The 16915-nt window shown below is 37.1% G+C and overlaps 2 protein-coding genes across 2 annotated transcripts; one reads left to right on the plus strand and one right to left on the minus strand.

Moving 5' to 3' along the window:
* Nucleotides 1–212: 212 nt before the first annotated feature.
* Nucleotides 213–7967, plus strand: LOC140838762 (protein trichome birefringence-like 38). The gene is made up of 5 exons (XM_073205296.1): nt 213–688; nt 841–1012; nt 6965–7140; nt 7250–7408; nt 7507–7967. The coding sequence occupies exons 1-5, from the start codon at nt 372–374 to the stop codon at nt 7766–7768; spliced, it is 1086 nt and encodes a 361-aa protein (XP_073061397.1). The 5' UTR covers nt 213–371; the 3' UTR covers nt 7769–7967.
* A 1550-nt stretch (nt 7968–9517) lies between these two features.
* On the minus strand, nt 9518–15167 carry LOC140838761 (protein INCREASED PETAL GROWTH ANISOTROPY 1-like). The gene is made up of 7 exons (XM_073205295.1): nt 15053–15167; nt 13350–14861; nt 12445–12576; nt 12182–12363; nt 11965–12076; nt 10132–10272; nt 9518–10053 (listed from the first exon to the last, which is right to left on the minus strand). Exons 2-7 carry the CDS (start codon nt 14637–14639, stop codon nt 9919–9921), a joined length of 1992 nt encoding a protein of 663 aa, XP_073061396.1. The 5' UTR covers nt 14640–14861; nt 15053–15167; the 3' UTR covers nt 9518–9918.
* Nucleotides 15168–16915: the final 1748 nt, after the last annotated feature.

Below are 16915 nucleotides of genomic sequence, written 5' to 3' on the forward strand. Positions count from 1 at the left end.
TTGAGTTCGAGTAAAAAACGAAAAAATCGGGGATAACTCTAAGTAAAAATTACTGATAGATTGAACCCAAATATATATAAGAAAAAAAAGGTGATATCTTTTATGATCGAAAAAAAAATTATATCTATGAAATTATTAAAGCGCAAGACTTCCGTATAAAGTTCCTCGTAGGGTACCCCACCCTCCCCAAGAAAGAAGATTATAGCAGCCGTAGATGAAGTAGCTACTTGTTTGTTCATTAATCATTACACTTAAAGAAAAGTTGAACATGTAATTTATTTATCGGAGGAAATGTGTTTGTAATCGTACACCTCTCTTTCTGCATTACTCACTTATTATCCTTCTGTTTTGTGTACCAAACACACCCGCTAATGGTGGGTTTTTGGCATCAAAACTTGCTTATTCAGACCCTGTTTCATGTAGTCTTGGTGCTCCCCCTGCCAAGATACGCGAACTCGGAGCTGCTACGCTATAATTTCAGCAGCATTCCCACAACAAGTATAAAGCCAGCCGCTGCAACAGGCTGCAATCTGTTCCAGGGAAAATGGGTTTACGACCCTTCATATCCTCTCTTTCAGCCCTCCGGCTGCCCATTCATCGACCCGGAATTCGATTGCATCAAGAAAGGCCGCCCCGATAAACGCTATCTCAAGTATTCTTGGTCACCAGACTCCTGCACCATGCCCAGGTACTAGCATTCGAAAATTCAACCAAAGGGAACGGCCAGACGAATTGTATAGAGAATATTTGGATCAGAGCTATCTGTTTTTGAAAATTTAATGGTCCACCACTGTTACCTCAGAAAGCAGTGATATTAATTTTTTTGGATATATATTACAGATTTAATGGGTTGGATTTGTTGAAGAGATGGAGTGGGAAGAAGATAATGTTTGTGGGGGATTCATTGAGTTTCAATCAGTGGATTTCTCTTGCTTGTATGATTCATGCATCGGTTCCCAATTCCGAGTTCAAAATCGTCAGACAGGAGTCGCTCTCTTCTGTGACCTTTCAGGTCAGTAATTTTTTTTTTCATATTTTTACACCAATTTATAAAATATAAAAATGATTTTTCTTAGGTTAAATACTTGTGTCGGCATGCAGTAATAATGTTTCTTTTTTTTTCGGGGATGAAATACACGCTTCATTGATATTTTCTGATACCAGTCGCTGCATTTGGTAAATTGTATTTAAGGCGAACTGAAGAATTACTAGGTGCAAAGGTTTTAAAAATTTTATAGTTCAAGTTCATTAAATGTTATTATTATGATTTTATTATCTCTTATTATTTCCTACGAACGTGAGATTTTGTTCATGTTATCTATATGAGTATATTAAGTAGATAAATAATGGTCACTCGTTCGACTTGTTGGTCCCACGTGCTGAATTTGAGATAATAAAACTCGAAAATAAAGAATAAACTGGACACCGAGATTTACGTGGAAAACCCCTAAAAATTATTAGGGTAAAAACCACAGGCAAGATGAAAAGAATTCAACTATAATATTTTGTGGTGTACAACTCACTCACTGTGTTTCCAAAAGAACACACACTCTCTTAATACAAGAGAACAAACACCTCACAAATATTATAGAACTAAGCACTTAAATTATATAAGATGAGAGAAAACTCGAAGAAGGAATGATTTCAGAATGAATGAGAGAGCTCTATTTATAGAAGCTCTGTCAGTGTGAAAACACGTATAGAACGTGTTCCGTCTTAATGCATCTTACCGCGTATAAAACACGTTCCTTTCGTTTGCAATTTCAAATTAATGCACCACAAGAAATGCATTAAATGCATTTTCTATTTGTCGACATTTCACCCCCTTGGAGATTTGATTGAGAATCAAACACATATCCACACATCCTTTCAATCTCGCCATTATCTGCTGCTTACGTTTCCGTTAGGCCACTTGAGGATCTATACAATTCAAACTTATCAGTGTTCACTGGCTTGGTCAGAAAATCAGCTATGTTATCTTTTACATGGATTTTATGCATATACATGTTTCCTTCTTCTACTACTTCCCGTACAAAGTGAAATTGAACTCCAATATGTTAAGTCCTGGAATGAAAGGCTGGATTCCTTGCGATGTGCAAGGCACTCTGACTGTCACAAAACAAAGGAACATTATCTTGTTTGTGTCTGATCTCCTCCAATAACCTTTTAATCCATATTGCCTCCTTGCAAGCTTGAGTAGCTGCCATCTATTCTGTCTCTGTTGTAGATAATGCCACAATTCTTTTAGTTTTGAAACACAGCTTACTGTTCCTCCTGCAAGTGTAAACACAAATCCAGTAGTAGATTTTATCTTATCAAGCTTACCTGCATAATCTGAATCGACATAGCCCATGAGTGTAAAATAATGCAGCATTCGAGGTACCCTTAATATATCTAAGGATCCTCTTAACAGTGCTCCAATGCTCTCTTCTAGGATTCGCCATATACCGACTAACTGCTCCCACTACATGAGCAATGTCCGGTCTTGTACAGATCATGGCGTACATCAAACATCCCACTGCTAATGCATATTGTATTCGAGACATCTCCATGCTCTTTGCTTCACTGATAGGAAACATATCGGAGGACAACCTGAAGTTAACAGAAAGAGGGGTCGAGATTGGCTTGCTATCTTGCATGTTGAAGCGTTGCAAGACTTTATTCAAATAATTTTTCTGGGAAAGCCAAATATTTCTGTTACTTTTGTCTCGTTGAACTTACATCCCTAGAATCTTGTTTGCTGGTCCCAAGTCCTTCATATCAAATTCCCTAGCCAACTGTGTCCTTCAATTATTGGACCTGATCTTTGTGGGGATACCAAAATGTCGACAAATAGGAAATGTATTTAATGAATTTTCTGTTAATTTGAAATTGCAAACGAAAGGAACACGTTTTATACGCGGTAAGATGCGTTCAGACGGAACGCGTTGTATACTGCGTTTTCACACTGACAGAGCCTCTATAAATAGAGCTCCCTCCTTCATTCTGAAATCATCTCTTCTTCGAGTTTTCTCTCATCTTATAGCATTTAAGTGCTTAGTTCTATAATATTTGTGAGGTGTTTGTTCTCCTGTATTAAGAGAGTGTGTGTTCTCTTTGAAACATAGTGAGTGAATTGTACACCATAAAATATTATAGTGGAATTCTTTTCATCTTGCCCGTGGTTTTTACTCTAATAATTTTTAGGGGTTTTCCACGTAAATCTCGATGTCCAGTTTATTCTTTATTTTCGGGTTTTATTATCTCAAATTCTACATGTGAGACCAACAAGTGGTATCAGAGCCTTGGTTTAAAATTTCTTAAATTCTGAACATGCTCTGTGATTGCAGCCTAGACTGATCTTCCACATCAGAATAAATTTTTTTTGAGATTTTTATTAAGACAGTATTATTTAGTCCAGCATACTAAAATTGTTTTAGACATAGTGGCGGGCAGGTACGAGATAGCAAAGTTCAACGGAAGTAATTTTATGCTGTGGAAAATAAAGATACAAGCAATTTTAATAAAGGAGAATTTTTTGGCGGCTATTAGAGATAGACCGGTGGAGATTACGGATGATGAAGAGTGGAATGAGAGTAATGATAATAATGTTGCCAATTTACATTTGGCTATAGCAGACGAAGTATTGTCAAGTATTTCTGAGATAAAAATAGCAAAAGTTATCTGGGATACTTTGACAAAGATGTACAAGGTCAAGTCGCTACACAACATGATTTTCCTAAAGAGAAGGCTTTATACTTTTCAGATGACGAAATCTTCATCGATGACCGACCATATCAACACACTAAATACTCTATTTGCCCAACTCACTTACATGGGGCATAAATAGAGGAAAATGAACGTGCGGAGCTTCTACTTCGAAGTCTAACAGATTTATATGATCAACTTATCATCAACATAACCAACAATATTCTTATGGGCTTTCTAAGATTCGAGGATGTCTTAACTGCGGTTCTTGGAGAACAAAGTCGACGCAAGAATAAGGAAGATAGGTTGGTAATTTAGCAGCAGGCAGAGGCTTTGCCGATGATAAGAGGAAGACTTATGGACTGTGACTCCAGTGAAAGCCAAAGACGAGGTAGATCAAAATCGAGAAGTAAGAAGAAAAATATTTACTGCTTTAAATGTGGCGGTAAAGGGCACTTCAAGAAAGAGTGTACGAGTATTGAAAAAAGTTCTCAAGGAAATGTGGCCAGTACTTCAGGCAGTGGTGAAATATTATTCAGCGAAGCAGCAAGAGTTGTAGAAGGCAGACACAAATTTTGTGACACGTGGATTATGGATTCATAAGCGACGTGGCACATGACGTCTCGAAGAAAATGGATTGATCATTATGAACCAGTCTCAGGAGGATCTGTATTCATGGGAAATGATCATGTTTTGGAAATCGCTGGGGTCGGTACTATCAAAATTAAAATGTTTGATGGCACCGTTCACACCATACAGGATGTACGACATGTGAAGGGACTGACGAAAAATCTTTTGTCCTTGGGGCAATTGGATGACATCGGGTGCAAAACTCGTATCGAGAACGAGATCATGAAAATTGTGAAGGGTGCGCTTGTGGTTATGAAGGCGGAGAAAGTTGCTGCAAATCTGTATGTACTTTTGAGAGAAACACACAAAGAGACAGAACTAGATGTTGCATCAACTGGTTCAGGAGAAGAATTAACAGTGTTATGGCATAGAAAGCTCGGGCATATGTCAGAACGGGGGTTGAAAATTCTCTCAAAACGGAAGCTGCTGCCGGGACTTACAAAATTGTCACTACCCTTTTGTGAGCACTGTGTTACCAGTATATAACACAGATTAAAGTTTGGCACTTCTATTGTTAGGAGCAAAAGCATATTGGAACTGATTCATTCGCATGTTTGGCAAGCACCAGTTATATCCCTAGGAGGAGTGAAATATTTTTTCTCGTTCATTGCTGATTTCTCTAGGAGATGTTGGGTGTATCCAATCAAGAAAAAATCAGATGTTTTCCAGATATTCAAAGATTTCAAAGTGCGTGTTGAACTTGATTTAGAAAAGAAAATCAAGTGTTTGAATACTGACAATGGAGGAGAATATACCAGTGATGAATTTGATGCACATTGTCAACATAAGGACATCAAAAGACAGTTTATGACGGCTTACACACCTCAACAGAATGGAGTGACGGAGCGGATGAACAGAACCTTGTGGACAGAACAAGAGCAATGTTGAGGACTGCAGACATCTTGTTATATTATCAACCGTTCTCCTTCAGTGGCGATTGATCTGAAGACTCCGATGGAGACGTGGACTGGGAAGCTGACAGATTATTCTCATTGCATACATTTGGAAGTCCTGTGTACGTCCTGTAAAATGAGCTAGAAAGATCGAAGTTGGATTCGAAATCCAGAAAATATATCTTCTTGGGTTATGCTGATGGAGTAAAAGGATTTCCTTTGTGGGATCCTATTGTTCACAAGCTTTTCATCAACAAGGATGCTATCTTCGAGGAAGATAAAGTAAAGGGAGACAAATACACATTGAATTCAGAAACTACTATATTTTAGGTGGAAAATAAGATGGATGAAGATCAAGTTTCTTGTGAAGCAATACCAGGGCACGAAGAACAAGAACATGTTGAGTCTGAGGTTTCCAATGTGAGGCAGTCAACTCGAGACAGAAGACCACCAGGTTGGCTTTCAGATTATGTCACTGAAAGCAATATTGTATATTGTCTATTATTAGAAGACGGTGAGCCATCGAGCTTTCACGAGGCTACTCAAAGTTCGGATGTATCCTTGTGGATGATAGCAATACAAGAAGAATTGGAAGCATTGGATAAGAATAAAACTTGGGATCTTGTTACACTACCACGAGGGAGGAAAGCCATTGGAAACAGATGGGTCTATACGATCAAGCGTGATAGCAATAACCAAGTGGAGCGGTATCGTGCTAGATTGGTGGTAAAAGGGTATGCTCAGAAAGAAGACATTGACTTCAGTGAGATATTTTCTCCTTTTGTTCGGTTTACAATATTCAGAGTAGTATTGGTATTGTGTGCGGTGTTTGACCTACATCTAGAACATCTAGATGTGAAAACAGTGTTTCTTCATGGAGATCTTGAAGAAGAAATCTATATGCTCCAGCCAGAAGGTTTTGTGGAAAAAGGCAAAGAGAACTTGGTTTGCAGGTTGAACATTGGTTTGCAGGTTGAACAAATCTCTGTACAGTCTCAAACATGCGCTGAGGTGTTGGGACAAGAGATTTGATTCCTATATCATGAGTCTTGGATACAACAAACTGAGTGTAGACCCTTGTACATATTTCAAGAGGTCTGATGATGATTATATCATTTTGCTGTTGTATATGGACGACACAACTATGATGTATGGATGAGTGGTCATGATTAATAACTCAACACATGTTTCATATGCTCAGTGAATAGGACACTATCCATATGTGTAGCATCTACCAAGCCCAAACGTGACTATCATAGTAACTACGTCGGCATGACCACTTATGACAAAAACAACTCTTATTTTTAAGTATTTACAATTTATTACATGTATATCCTAACTCACGGAAACTTAAAGGATTGAGAAAATCATCTACTCAATCTTTAATCGGTGAGAAAAATATTTATAATTAATAATTTTCCACATGTACATTGCGCATGCCAACACTAATAGCGATAACAAAGAAAGTGGCTTGTAGAATAACCAATTTTGATATCTTGGTATGAATCTTACTTTTAAAAACAAAATATGTCAACTCACTTGAATAAAACAAATTTCTAACGTCAACATTCTAATAATTTTTTTAATAATCTTACTATAATTGTCGAATATTGTCTGGACCAAATAAATCATACTATATAATTACTCTGCTAAAATTCCTGAAACCATTTTTATTCAAACCCAGTTTTTTTAAAAATACCAACTTTTATTTATGATTAAGAAATAGTTGATAAATATAAAACCTACATTTGCAGGAATATGGAGTTACAATATTTCTTTTTCGGTCAACGTACTTGGTAGATATAAAAACAGAGAGTATTGGGAGAGTATTGAAGTTGGATTCCATCGAACAAGGTGATGCATGGAAGGGCATGGATGTGCTCATATTCAATTCATGGCATTGGTGGACTCATAATGGAAGACAGAAACCGTAAGATTTTACTCTCGTCTTCGAACTCGATATTTCGTCTCAAATTTTACATCTTGTATCAGATGAGCTATATCTATTATAAAACCTTGTTTCTATCACGCTTTTGTAGCTGGGATTATGTACAAGAAGGTAGCACCATATCCAAAGACATGAACCGCCTGATTGCATTTTACATAGGGTTAACAACATGGGCTCGATGGATTAACCGAAATATCGATCCTAGCAAGACCAAAGTTTTCTTCCAAGGCGTTTCTCCTTCCCACTTTCAGTAAGTAATTTTGGCACATTTCGTCCAATTCATGATCCTCCTCAACATATGCATCAGACAGCAGTTTTCACCAAACTATTGATCCGTTCACTTGACAGGTGTAATCGAGTACAAGAACCTTTGGCAGGGTCAACATATCCAGGAGGGAGGCTACCCGAGGCTGAAGTTGTTTACAGAGTACTAAGAAGGATTGTCAAACCAGTGTTTTTGTTGGATATCACAACTCTGTCTCAGTTGAGGAAAGATGCTCACCCATCAGCTTACGGTGGGTATCGTTCCGTGATAGATTGCAGCCACTGGTGCGTCCCTGGATTACCGGATACTTGGAACCAGTTGTTATATGCAACCCTGGTAATGTGAGGGTAAGCGAATATGGGACGGGCTTTTCTTGATTATTTTTTCTTCGGTTTTAAAGTTCATGTTGAGTGGGGTTATCTTGAAACAAGTTCTGTTTTAGTTTGTGATTGGAGAAAATAAAGTAGATCACGTTTCAATTGTAAAATTCATACTGATTGAACACAGCATACTCACGTATGTTTATATAGTCACTTCAACTTAACGAATTGAGCTTGATTGCAAACTTCGTTAAACAGTGAACTCCAATTCAAGAGTCATTTTCCAAGTTTCAAGCCAGCTAAAATGTTTAAATTGTAAAAATGTAGAAAGAGAGACATGAACGATATTCGGTTCGATTTAATTGGCCGGTGCTTTAATAAAAACACGACTGTGTAGCACTTTATGTCAAACTGTCTGGACCAGACTGAAAGTGGGAAGCTCGATAAGTTAATGGGCTAGGTTGGTCCACACTGGGTCGGACCGATTTAGTTCCACCGGTACTACTACTTGTCGCAGGTGGTTCACTGTTCAGTAGTTCAAGGGACATACATTTGAATCGGTAATGGGTTTACCAAGCAGAGCATGGTTCCTCTACTGGGATCTCAGGCTCGGACCCTGTGAACTGATCTTGTCAGGACCGATCTTAACAATATTTGGGCCTGAGTCTAACATTTAAAAACAGGTCTCTGAATCATAATGTATGTTCATATTTTTTTTAATTCCATAACAATTTTTCAAATTAAATCAATACGTCAAAGACAATATAAAAAACTAGATGAATAAAAATATCAAACATGTCCAAAATGATCACTAAAAAACAACCCGCCTAACAGTTTTAGAGCTAAAAATACTAATCAAGTTTGTATAATCAAGTTGTTCAGTAATTTCTTTGTCAATCGATAACATAGTCAATCCATTTTTCTTGTGACATGGTTGATCAGAGAAAAGTTTCGATGAGCTTTAACATTGAGAAACTTCGTTCTGCACTTACTACTGTGACTGTGACTGTCAACAAGATTTTATAAGCAATATGAGCATTTGGGAAACACTCATCCATTTTCTTCAAGTAATTCACTACATCAATGGCCGATTTTGTTTCTCTTGGTAATGAGCACCTCAAGAATGTCAACTCCGAAAATAGATCATCCCCGTTAATATCAGAACAACCCTTATGAGTCAAAAAATTTTCAAGATTCTTGCAAGACCTCAACAAAGTTTCATCGTCTGTACGTTGTAACCTCTTTAGATTGAACAAAAAACCAAATGTTTCTTCATATTTTTGAAACTATTCAAATCGAGCTTTCATAGAAGAACGAGCTTGATCGATTATAAAGAGAAAGTAGTTAATTCGAAAAGATTCTGCAAGCTTGATCGATTATAAAGAGAGTCTTTCGATCAAACCTAGAGACGACGCAACGACTGGAGTCATTTAGAGCTTGTCTGCAGATGAATATTGGGGAAGATTGAGGAATAAATAGATAACAGGTTAAACAAGCTCCATTTAATAAATATTTGGTTTTGGGCTATCTTATAACTAGTATTATATATAATAATTTTTTAAAAAAAATTTGGACCCCAAAAAAGATATAGATCTTAATCATTGGACTCATTTGTCTCTTAATAAGCACGACCCTGGATCCTGTCCCCGGGTCCTTGAGCTCTAGAGTCATGGCCTGCCGAGCTGGCCCAACCCAGTCAACAGCCAAGGGCTTGTGTAAGGTCGTGGCAACAAAAAAGAGAAAATCAAATAATAAATTCACATCACTTTCTTTAAATAAATCTCTAATTTATAAGAAAAGTTGTATCACAAATACAAGAGATGTCTATATTTCTTAGGCCACAATACAGCCACAACTTTTACCCAAAAGTTGGATGTATTTTACATATCTCTAACTTAGCTACCAATCAATACCGGCTTAGAGAGGACATGTAAAAACCCAATATACATAGTTTTTTTTTTTTTTTTTTTTTTTTTTTGGGAATTTTACCCATACAAACACTCTATAATTAGTAGCTGTAGATATCTCCCTGAATTTTCTCCAGGTAAAAAGAAGTTCCCAATTCATTATAGATCATATTTAAGTTAATGCTTTTCGTTTCAGACAAATATTTCGATCTCTTTCCAACAAAAAGCTGGTAGGCACATGGCATATCTGATGGAGATTGCTTGAGGATTAGAAAGCAGCAGAGGAAAACCTGCAAACAAGTTTCGGCTGATGTTGATTATGGCACTGGATGTTGCACAATCGAGCTTTATCCCTCAATTCTTGAAATGTTTTCATAGTTTCCACATCAAACCCGCCCGCAAACTAGGTTAGAAGAAGAAAATCAGAACACACAAACAAAAAAACACGATGCAGGTCCAAAAGATTGTGAAATTTGATCACCTGGTGTACTCGAAATGCGAACTTCACACCTTGAACTATAAGCTCTTCTTCTTCAGAACCGCCACCACCACCTACTAATTCAAGCTCGGCCAGTACTCTATTCATGTACCTCATGGCCAATTTTACCGATGCCAATTTGATCTACAATTTATAAGGGTGACGGGTCACAGCACTACAAATACAAGTCCTTCGGTTTATATACCCACATTCCTTAAAAATCTTTGCACCAAAGTTTCTAAATAAGCTCAGGACATGGCAAATTTAAGGTTACTTTCACGTAGCACAATTTCCATCATTTGCCAATGTCAGTTTGTTTTGCAGACACAAACTGTTCCTCAAAATGCATGAAACCAGTGATCATTTTAAGAGACCAACACAATGCACAAAAAATTTATTTGGAAAACCCAGATCAGAGAAAGAATAAAGAAAGAGGAGGAGATCTTTGTTTCGTAAAGGCTGTATGTCGAGAGTTTTATCACGGCTATTAACTCAACTTTCTTAGCTATATTTGTGAGGCCACGACCTTTTCAAATCGGTTCAATAGAAGACCAAGATCACCATATACTAACACATCAAGATCACCATATACTAACACATCAGATTGTAAATTCAGCTGAAATGAAGTTACAAATCTTTCTACAGGGCACCGTTTAATCAGTATTTTAAGATTTTCAAAAGCAAACTGGGAAACAAATAAAATACATAAGAGCTAGAATCTACAAAGCTTACGTTAAATGCTTCAAATCACACATCATCGATAGGAATTACAATGATGTCTGTCTATCTTAGCATATAAGAAAATGTAGACAAATGGTCCAATGGACTTTAAAAAATCGATAGATGGAAAGAAAAAGTCAATTCCAAGAATAAAAATATTCCTGATGGGTTTCCTAGAACTTTAAAAAAATGTAAATCTAACAGAGACCAATACACATTTTTTAAATCTGAAACTTCACATGTGCGACCCGCGAATTGGGCATTGCAAAATGAGGCAGATTCTTCTCTTACTTTAACTACTAGTGACATTATAGTATGACACTTGGCGCCTTGGGGATCATAATAAAACTATATGATCGATAAATTGTTCACAATTTAATTGATAGTTTAATAAGTTAAGTGTTACGGCATCTCTTTCCAAGATACCCCTCTATTTAGGGCAGGAAAAGTAACATATCAGAACAATTCAGCATCAATGACAAGAAAATTAGAGAAATGTCAGCATCATCATAACTAACAAAAGCAAGCTCTCCATGCTAAACAGGGGTGGTAATGATACTAAATGCTATCGTGTACTTAGAAGACTTGTGGATGCACCACACCTTTCTTGCCAGTTTGAACGAGTCAGACGCTGTAACAGCGACTTTTCGATAACTGTAGTAACAAAATGTAATTAATTTTTAATATGAAAACACTGAAGGTTTCTTCAGCAAGTCATGCTAAGATAGGAGGAGCAGGGCAATGCGTTTTGTACATTTGCGGGTCAAATGGGTGCGTCTCTTATTTTCTCCCAGACATCTACACCATTGGATAAGTGGAAGACCCGCCTCAAATGTTTATCGTAGGGATCAAACAGAGTGCATGTGCCACAAGAAGCATGAAGAAAATTATGGTATGTACCGTATCCATCACACAAATTTTAGAAAATAAAAAATGATCAAATTCTCAACTCCGTCGAATCCGGGGAATTCGGAATCACATGTAGGACCAAGTCTTCTATCGGTGTTCGCGGAATGACCTAAGTGAACCTTGGGCCCTCAATGTGTCTAGGTTTTTTGATAGGAAAGATTGGCGAATTTTGCGGAGAGAAAATGTAAATGATGAAAATAAATGTACCTGAATCACGAAACCTGTATCCAGCATCCAATCTACTGGAATTTGAAACACTTTGTATCGTTTGGTGGCAGATTCCCTCACTCTTGAAAGATTATCAACACCGTGCTCCAATCTTCTCCAAAGCAAGTATTATAATTGGGGGGAAAACGAATTTAGAATATCGATAATCATTTGAAAATGCACTAAAAAAATCAGAACTTTGTAAAAAACTTCATACTTATCAAACAAGGACTGCATTTTCTTGAGAGCATGAAAACAAGGCTGTCTAGGGGCATCATGAAAAGACGAGGCTTCGGATTCCATCTTCTTTAAATCACAATAACCAAAAGCCGCTTCTCTTAGAGCATCAGCCTTCAGTTCAGGCCAATCAAAGTGCTTCAAAACTGCCCTTTCATCAACCTATATAACTCTCAAATTCATTTTACTATAATGTACTGAAAACTAAAATAAATGAAATGAAAAAAAACCCTGTCAGCTAACCAGGTAAGAGAGCTCATCATCAAGCCATTTAACAAACGGCACAACATCTTCAATGTCAGCAAATGCTGCACATTCAACTTCTTTAATTAAGAACCTGATGAAATCTCCTTGTGTTTCTACATCTGTCTTAATCTGTATAAGAAAATCCAGAACCAGGTAACCATTAACAGATCGAATTCATTGCAGCATAGAACAAACGCGAACTATGTGGTTCAACTATTTGGTCAGCTATAGAAAGGGCATAATTTGTTCCAAACACGATCCCAATCCCATCGAATTCAACACTGAAAACATCAAACATGTCAGTAGAACTTTTCACTACAATTTAAGACTATTTTTCATAAATAAACATTGCAAAGTTACATGTGCAAACAATTGCTTTTCCCAACTACAACGCTACTAGGAAGCAAGTAAGCTGCTGCACCAGTCGTGATTCGAGTAACTTGAGTATACAAATTAGTTTTACAATAATGATGGTTATTTTAGCCAATTTCAGTAAAGAGTGGCACGGGCCGATGCTTTAACAAACGGATCTCTAACATTGAACCTGGGTAATGTTACACTATGTTTACTCAAAGTTTATGAACAGTTATGTGGGTGTACCCTGTGGCTAACCAAAAGGCACACATGAAATTAAATCAGCCAGGCAAAAGCAGCGCAAGGGACGGGTAACATTAAATGACATAAATGCCCACATGGTTTCATTCAATTTACAACTTTCTGCATTTCCAATTTGGATGACGTATCGAAACCTGTCTTATCCTGTAAGAAACACGTAAAAATTCCAAGAAAAAGGACATCAAGTGTACCAGAAAAAGACACAAGGACGATACAACGAGTCAGTGGTAATATCTGTAAATAAACAATCAAACCATGACCAAAATGGGAAAAAGGAGGGAACTTACCGCAAGCAAATGGGTAGACCGGTTCTCAATCTCTCCTATCATATCCTTCGTCGTAGCCCCCGCCGCGAACACATCAGCGGGACCGCCTCCGGCATCCCGACGTGTGTTCGATTCCCTCCGCATAAGCGAGTGGTAAAACTCCACAACCTCTGGGATTCGCCTCACCTTCTCGGGTACCTTCTTCAGAATGGCAGGCGGAGGTGGAGGTGGTGGTGGCACAGTTTTGCAAAGAAGCGGGGGAGGCGAAGGAGCAGGAGGAGCTTTAATTTTCATTGGTGGAGGCGGAGGTGGAGGTGGAGGAATGTAGGATTTCTCCGCCAATGCTCGGTCCGCTGAATCAGATAAAAAACTGCAAGAAGGGGAAGAGACAGACGATGATATCGCTGAGGTGGACGTTGAAGATAACGAAGACAAAAGCGCAGCGGATGGCCTCGGTGGTGGCTTAGGAACCCGCGGAGCACGAGAACTCGAACCTATTAATCTATCCGAAGTCTCAGAGATTTCCTCGGAGTTGCACCAAGAATGTCTTGGCATTTCGGTACTCTCCTCTACCACACCTACAAATTCATCTTTCTTTCCCATTTCAGTCTCAACATTCGCATGCATACTCATTCCGCTTTCGAAAAAATTGCCCAAGACATGATTTTGTGTCGTGCATTTTCTCAGAGACTTCACGGTAACACACGATTTGTAATTATTTGTCACATCATTAAGTTTCGTAGTGGTCGACGAAGACGACGCCTCCTCTTGCTCTCGTTGGCTCTCTGCAACAGCTATCTTTATATCAGCTAGCTCAGCCTGCATGCATTTGATTTTATCCGTGTACTTGTGATTCTGTTTCGCAAGCTCCATGTGTAAAAACTCATTCTCGTCCCTTAGCCTCTCGTTTTCCGATTCCAAGCATTCGATCTTCGCTTTTGACCGTCCGATTTCCGAATCCTTACTCGAAATCTCGTTCTCAAGCACTGGAACAATCGCTACAGTCTCCTTAAGCAGTTTCTGCTCCAATAGCTCTGTTCTCAAACGGGACTCTTTCTCTCGCAGCTCTTCGATGACGCGGAGGAGCTCGTCCACATCGGGTGGTCTGGGTTGGACTTGGGCGGAGGCACGTGGGAAATAAACACCGAAAGAGCGTGAGAACCCTGCGCCGCCCTGCACTGACCCTTTCTGAACTTGCTTGTTGTTAGCTGAACTTGGTTCCCGTAACAATGGTGGTTTTTGCGACAAATCTGGTTTTGGCTTTGAGTTTGGTTGCAAACCCATCGCCACTTTCACTTTCCCAGCAACCATTACAGAGATTTCAAGGAAATTAGTCTGAGCTCTCCTTATCGTTCACCAAACCTTTTACTAAAGAACTGGATGGAGAAGAACAAGTATACGGCGTACATGGGTCGCTCTCTCCTCTTTCACGTCTGTAATTAGAGTGTGGACTTTATAGAAAGGTCCGTGTTCTTTTGGTGAGCATTTGGGGGCTCAAGGCATATCGAGGAACGGCCTTCCTTGGCGGATCCACTCTGATTAATGCTAAAAATTTGTGTGAGACAGTCTCACGGGTCGTATTTATGAGACGGATTTTTTATTTGGGTAACCCATGAAAAAGAATTACTTTTTATGCTAAGAGTATTACTTTTTATTGTGAATATGAGTAGAGTTGACCCGTCTCACAGATTATAATCCGTGAGACGGTCTCACATGAAACTCACTCCTAATTAATTCATAATCTAAGAATTTTTTTCACTTTGTTTTAATGAGCGAGTACTTGTCTTTATATTCATTTTATATTCATGTATGTATACTATTGCATAGATTTCATTTATGGCTTGTTTGTAAAAAAAATATTAATTGACCATTTTGTATCTGAATAAAGATAATATTATAATAGTAAAACATAATAAATGATTGTACTATAGTATACGATTATTATATTATATTTAAATGAAATTATATCATAATTATAAAAAAAATTAATGAAAAACAAAATTATAATTTAAAATAGTTAAATTAAACGCTAAAAGATAAAACAAAATTTTTTTTTGTTTATGTTATAGAGATTATTAATAGACAACAATAATAGATTCATGAATTGACATCATCATTATCATAATTTATTTGGCAAAAACTTGTGTGATACGGTTTCACGGGTCATATTTGTGAGACGGGTATCTTATTTGGGTCATCCATTAAAAAGTATTATTTTTTATGCTAAGAGTATTATTTTATATTGTGAATATGGGTAGGGTTGACCCGTCTCACAGATTAAGATCCGTGAGACGGTCTCACATAAGATCCACTCAACTTATTTTATATAGATGTGGAGTCGATTACATGGATATTAATTCTCCAAACTAAGTTATTTTTCCACATGTCATCTATTACAACAAAATTTAAGATATCATCAACTATTTTTATCCAAGTTTTTACTGGTATATCATTTCTTCTGCTTATTCCATCAACATGTCAATCTAATGTATGGGGCCATGTTCGGTCTCCTCTTCAAATGACAAAATCATGTTAGAAGTCTCTCTCTAACCACGACCAAAGTTATAAGCTAAATATTTCATTTTTGAGCAACTAATTCTAAAACCTTTACTTTCAAGAGTTTCGCATCATCTATCTAATTTTTTATTTACACTTTCTTTAGTTTCGTCTATCCAAAAATATCATCTAAAAACAAAATACATAAAAGTACATCATCCTAAATATGTTTCGTTTGCTCAACCATAACCAAAGCAAAGAGGTAAGGCCTTAAAGCCGATCCTTGGTTAAGTCCTTCTGCCACATGAAATTAACATGATATCCCTCCAACAGACTAACACTAGTTACGCCACCTCCATACATATCTTTAATGATGTTGATGTAGCATTAAGGCATATGCTTCTCTCTAAATACTCACCAAAGTAATTATCTTGACACCTATCATAGGTTTTCTCTAAGTCGATAAATATCATATTCAGGCTTTTATGTTTTTCTCTATATGTCAGTCGTTTGTCTAATAAAAAAATAGTTCTCATTGTAGACCTATTTGGCGAAAAACCAGATTGGTTGTCTGATAAAGTAATGATACTCATAAGTCTCTATTTTATCACTTGCTTCCATAATTTCAATGTATGGCTCATAAGTTTAATCTCTTTATAGTTTGAGCAGTCTTGTACATGTCATGTATTCTTATAAATTAGTACTACAATATTATATCTCCAAAATTCATGAATTGACATAACATTAAAAATTTCAAAAGGTTTATATACATATTTCCTTACCATGGAAAAAAAAAAAAAAAAAAAAAAAAAAACATTTTAATTTGACTGTTCTGTTGTAGGTGAAACGAAATTTTATAGCTTTCAGAATAAGGAAAATTTTACCTCTCACCCTTTTGGATGTTATATCATTTTTGATAAAAATGCATAATTTCCAAGATAGAGATAAAATGAACATAAAAACTTTTGTCATATCGTTTTAATGTCAATTTTATAAGATAAATTTTCAATTTGACCAAACTCATAAAAAATATTACTTTTTCATGATAAATGTGAGTCAAACTTACTCATCGCAAAAATAAATTTGTTCGA

The sequence above is a fragment of the Primulina eburnea genome, chromosome 8, assembly GCF_022965805.1.
Source record: "Primulina eburnea isolate SZY01 chromosome 8, ASM2296580v1, whole genome shotgun sequence".
NCBI lineage: Eukaryota > Viridiplantae > Streptophyta > Magnoliopsida > Lamiales > Gesneriaceae > Primulina > Primulina eburnea.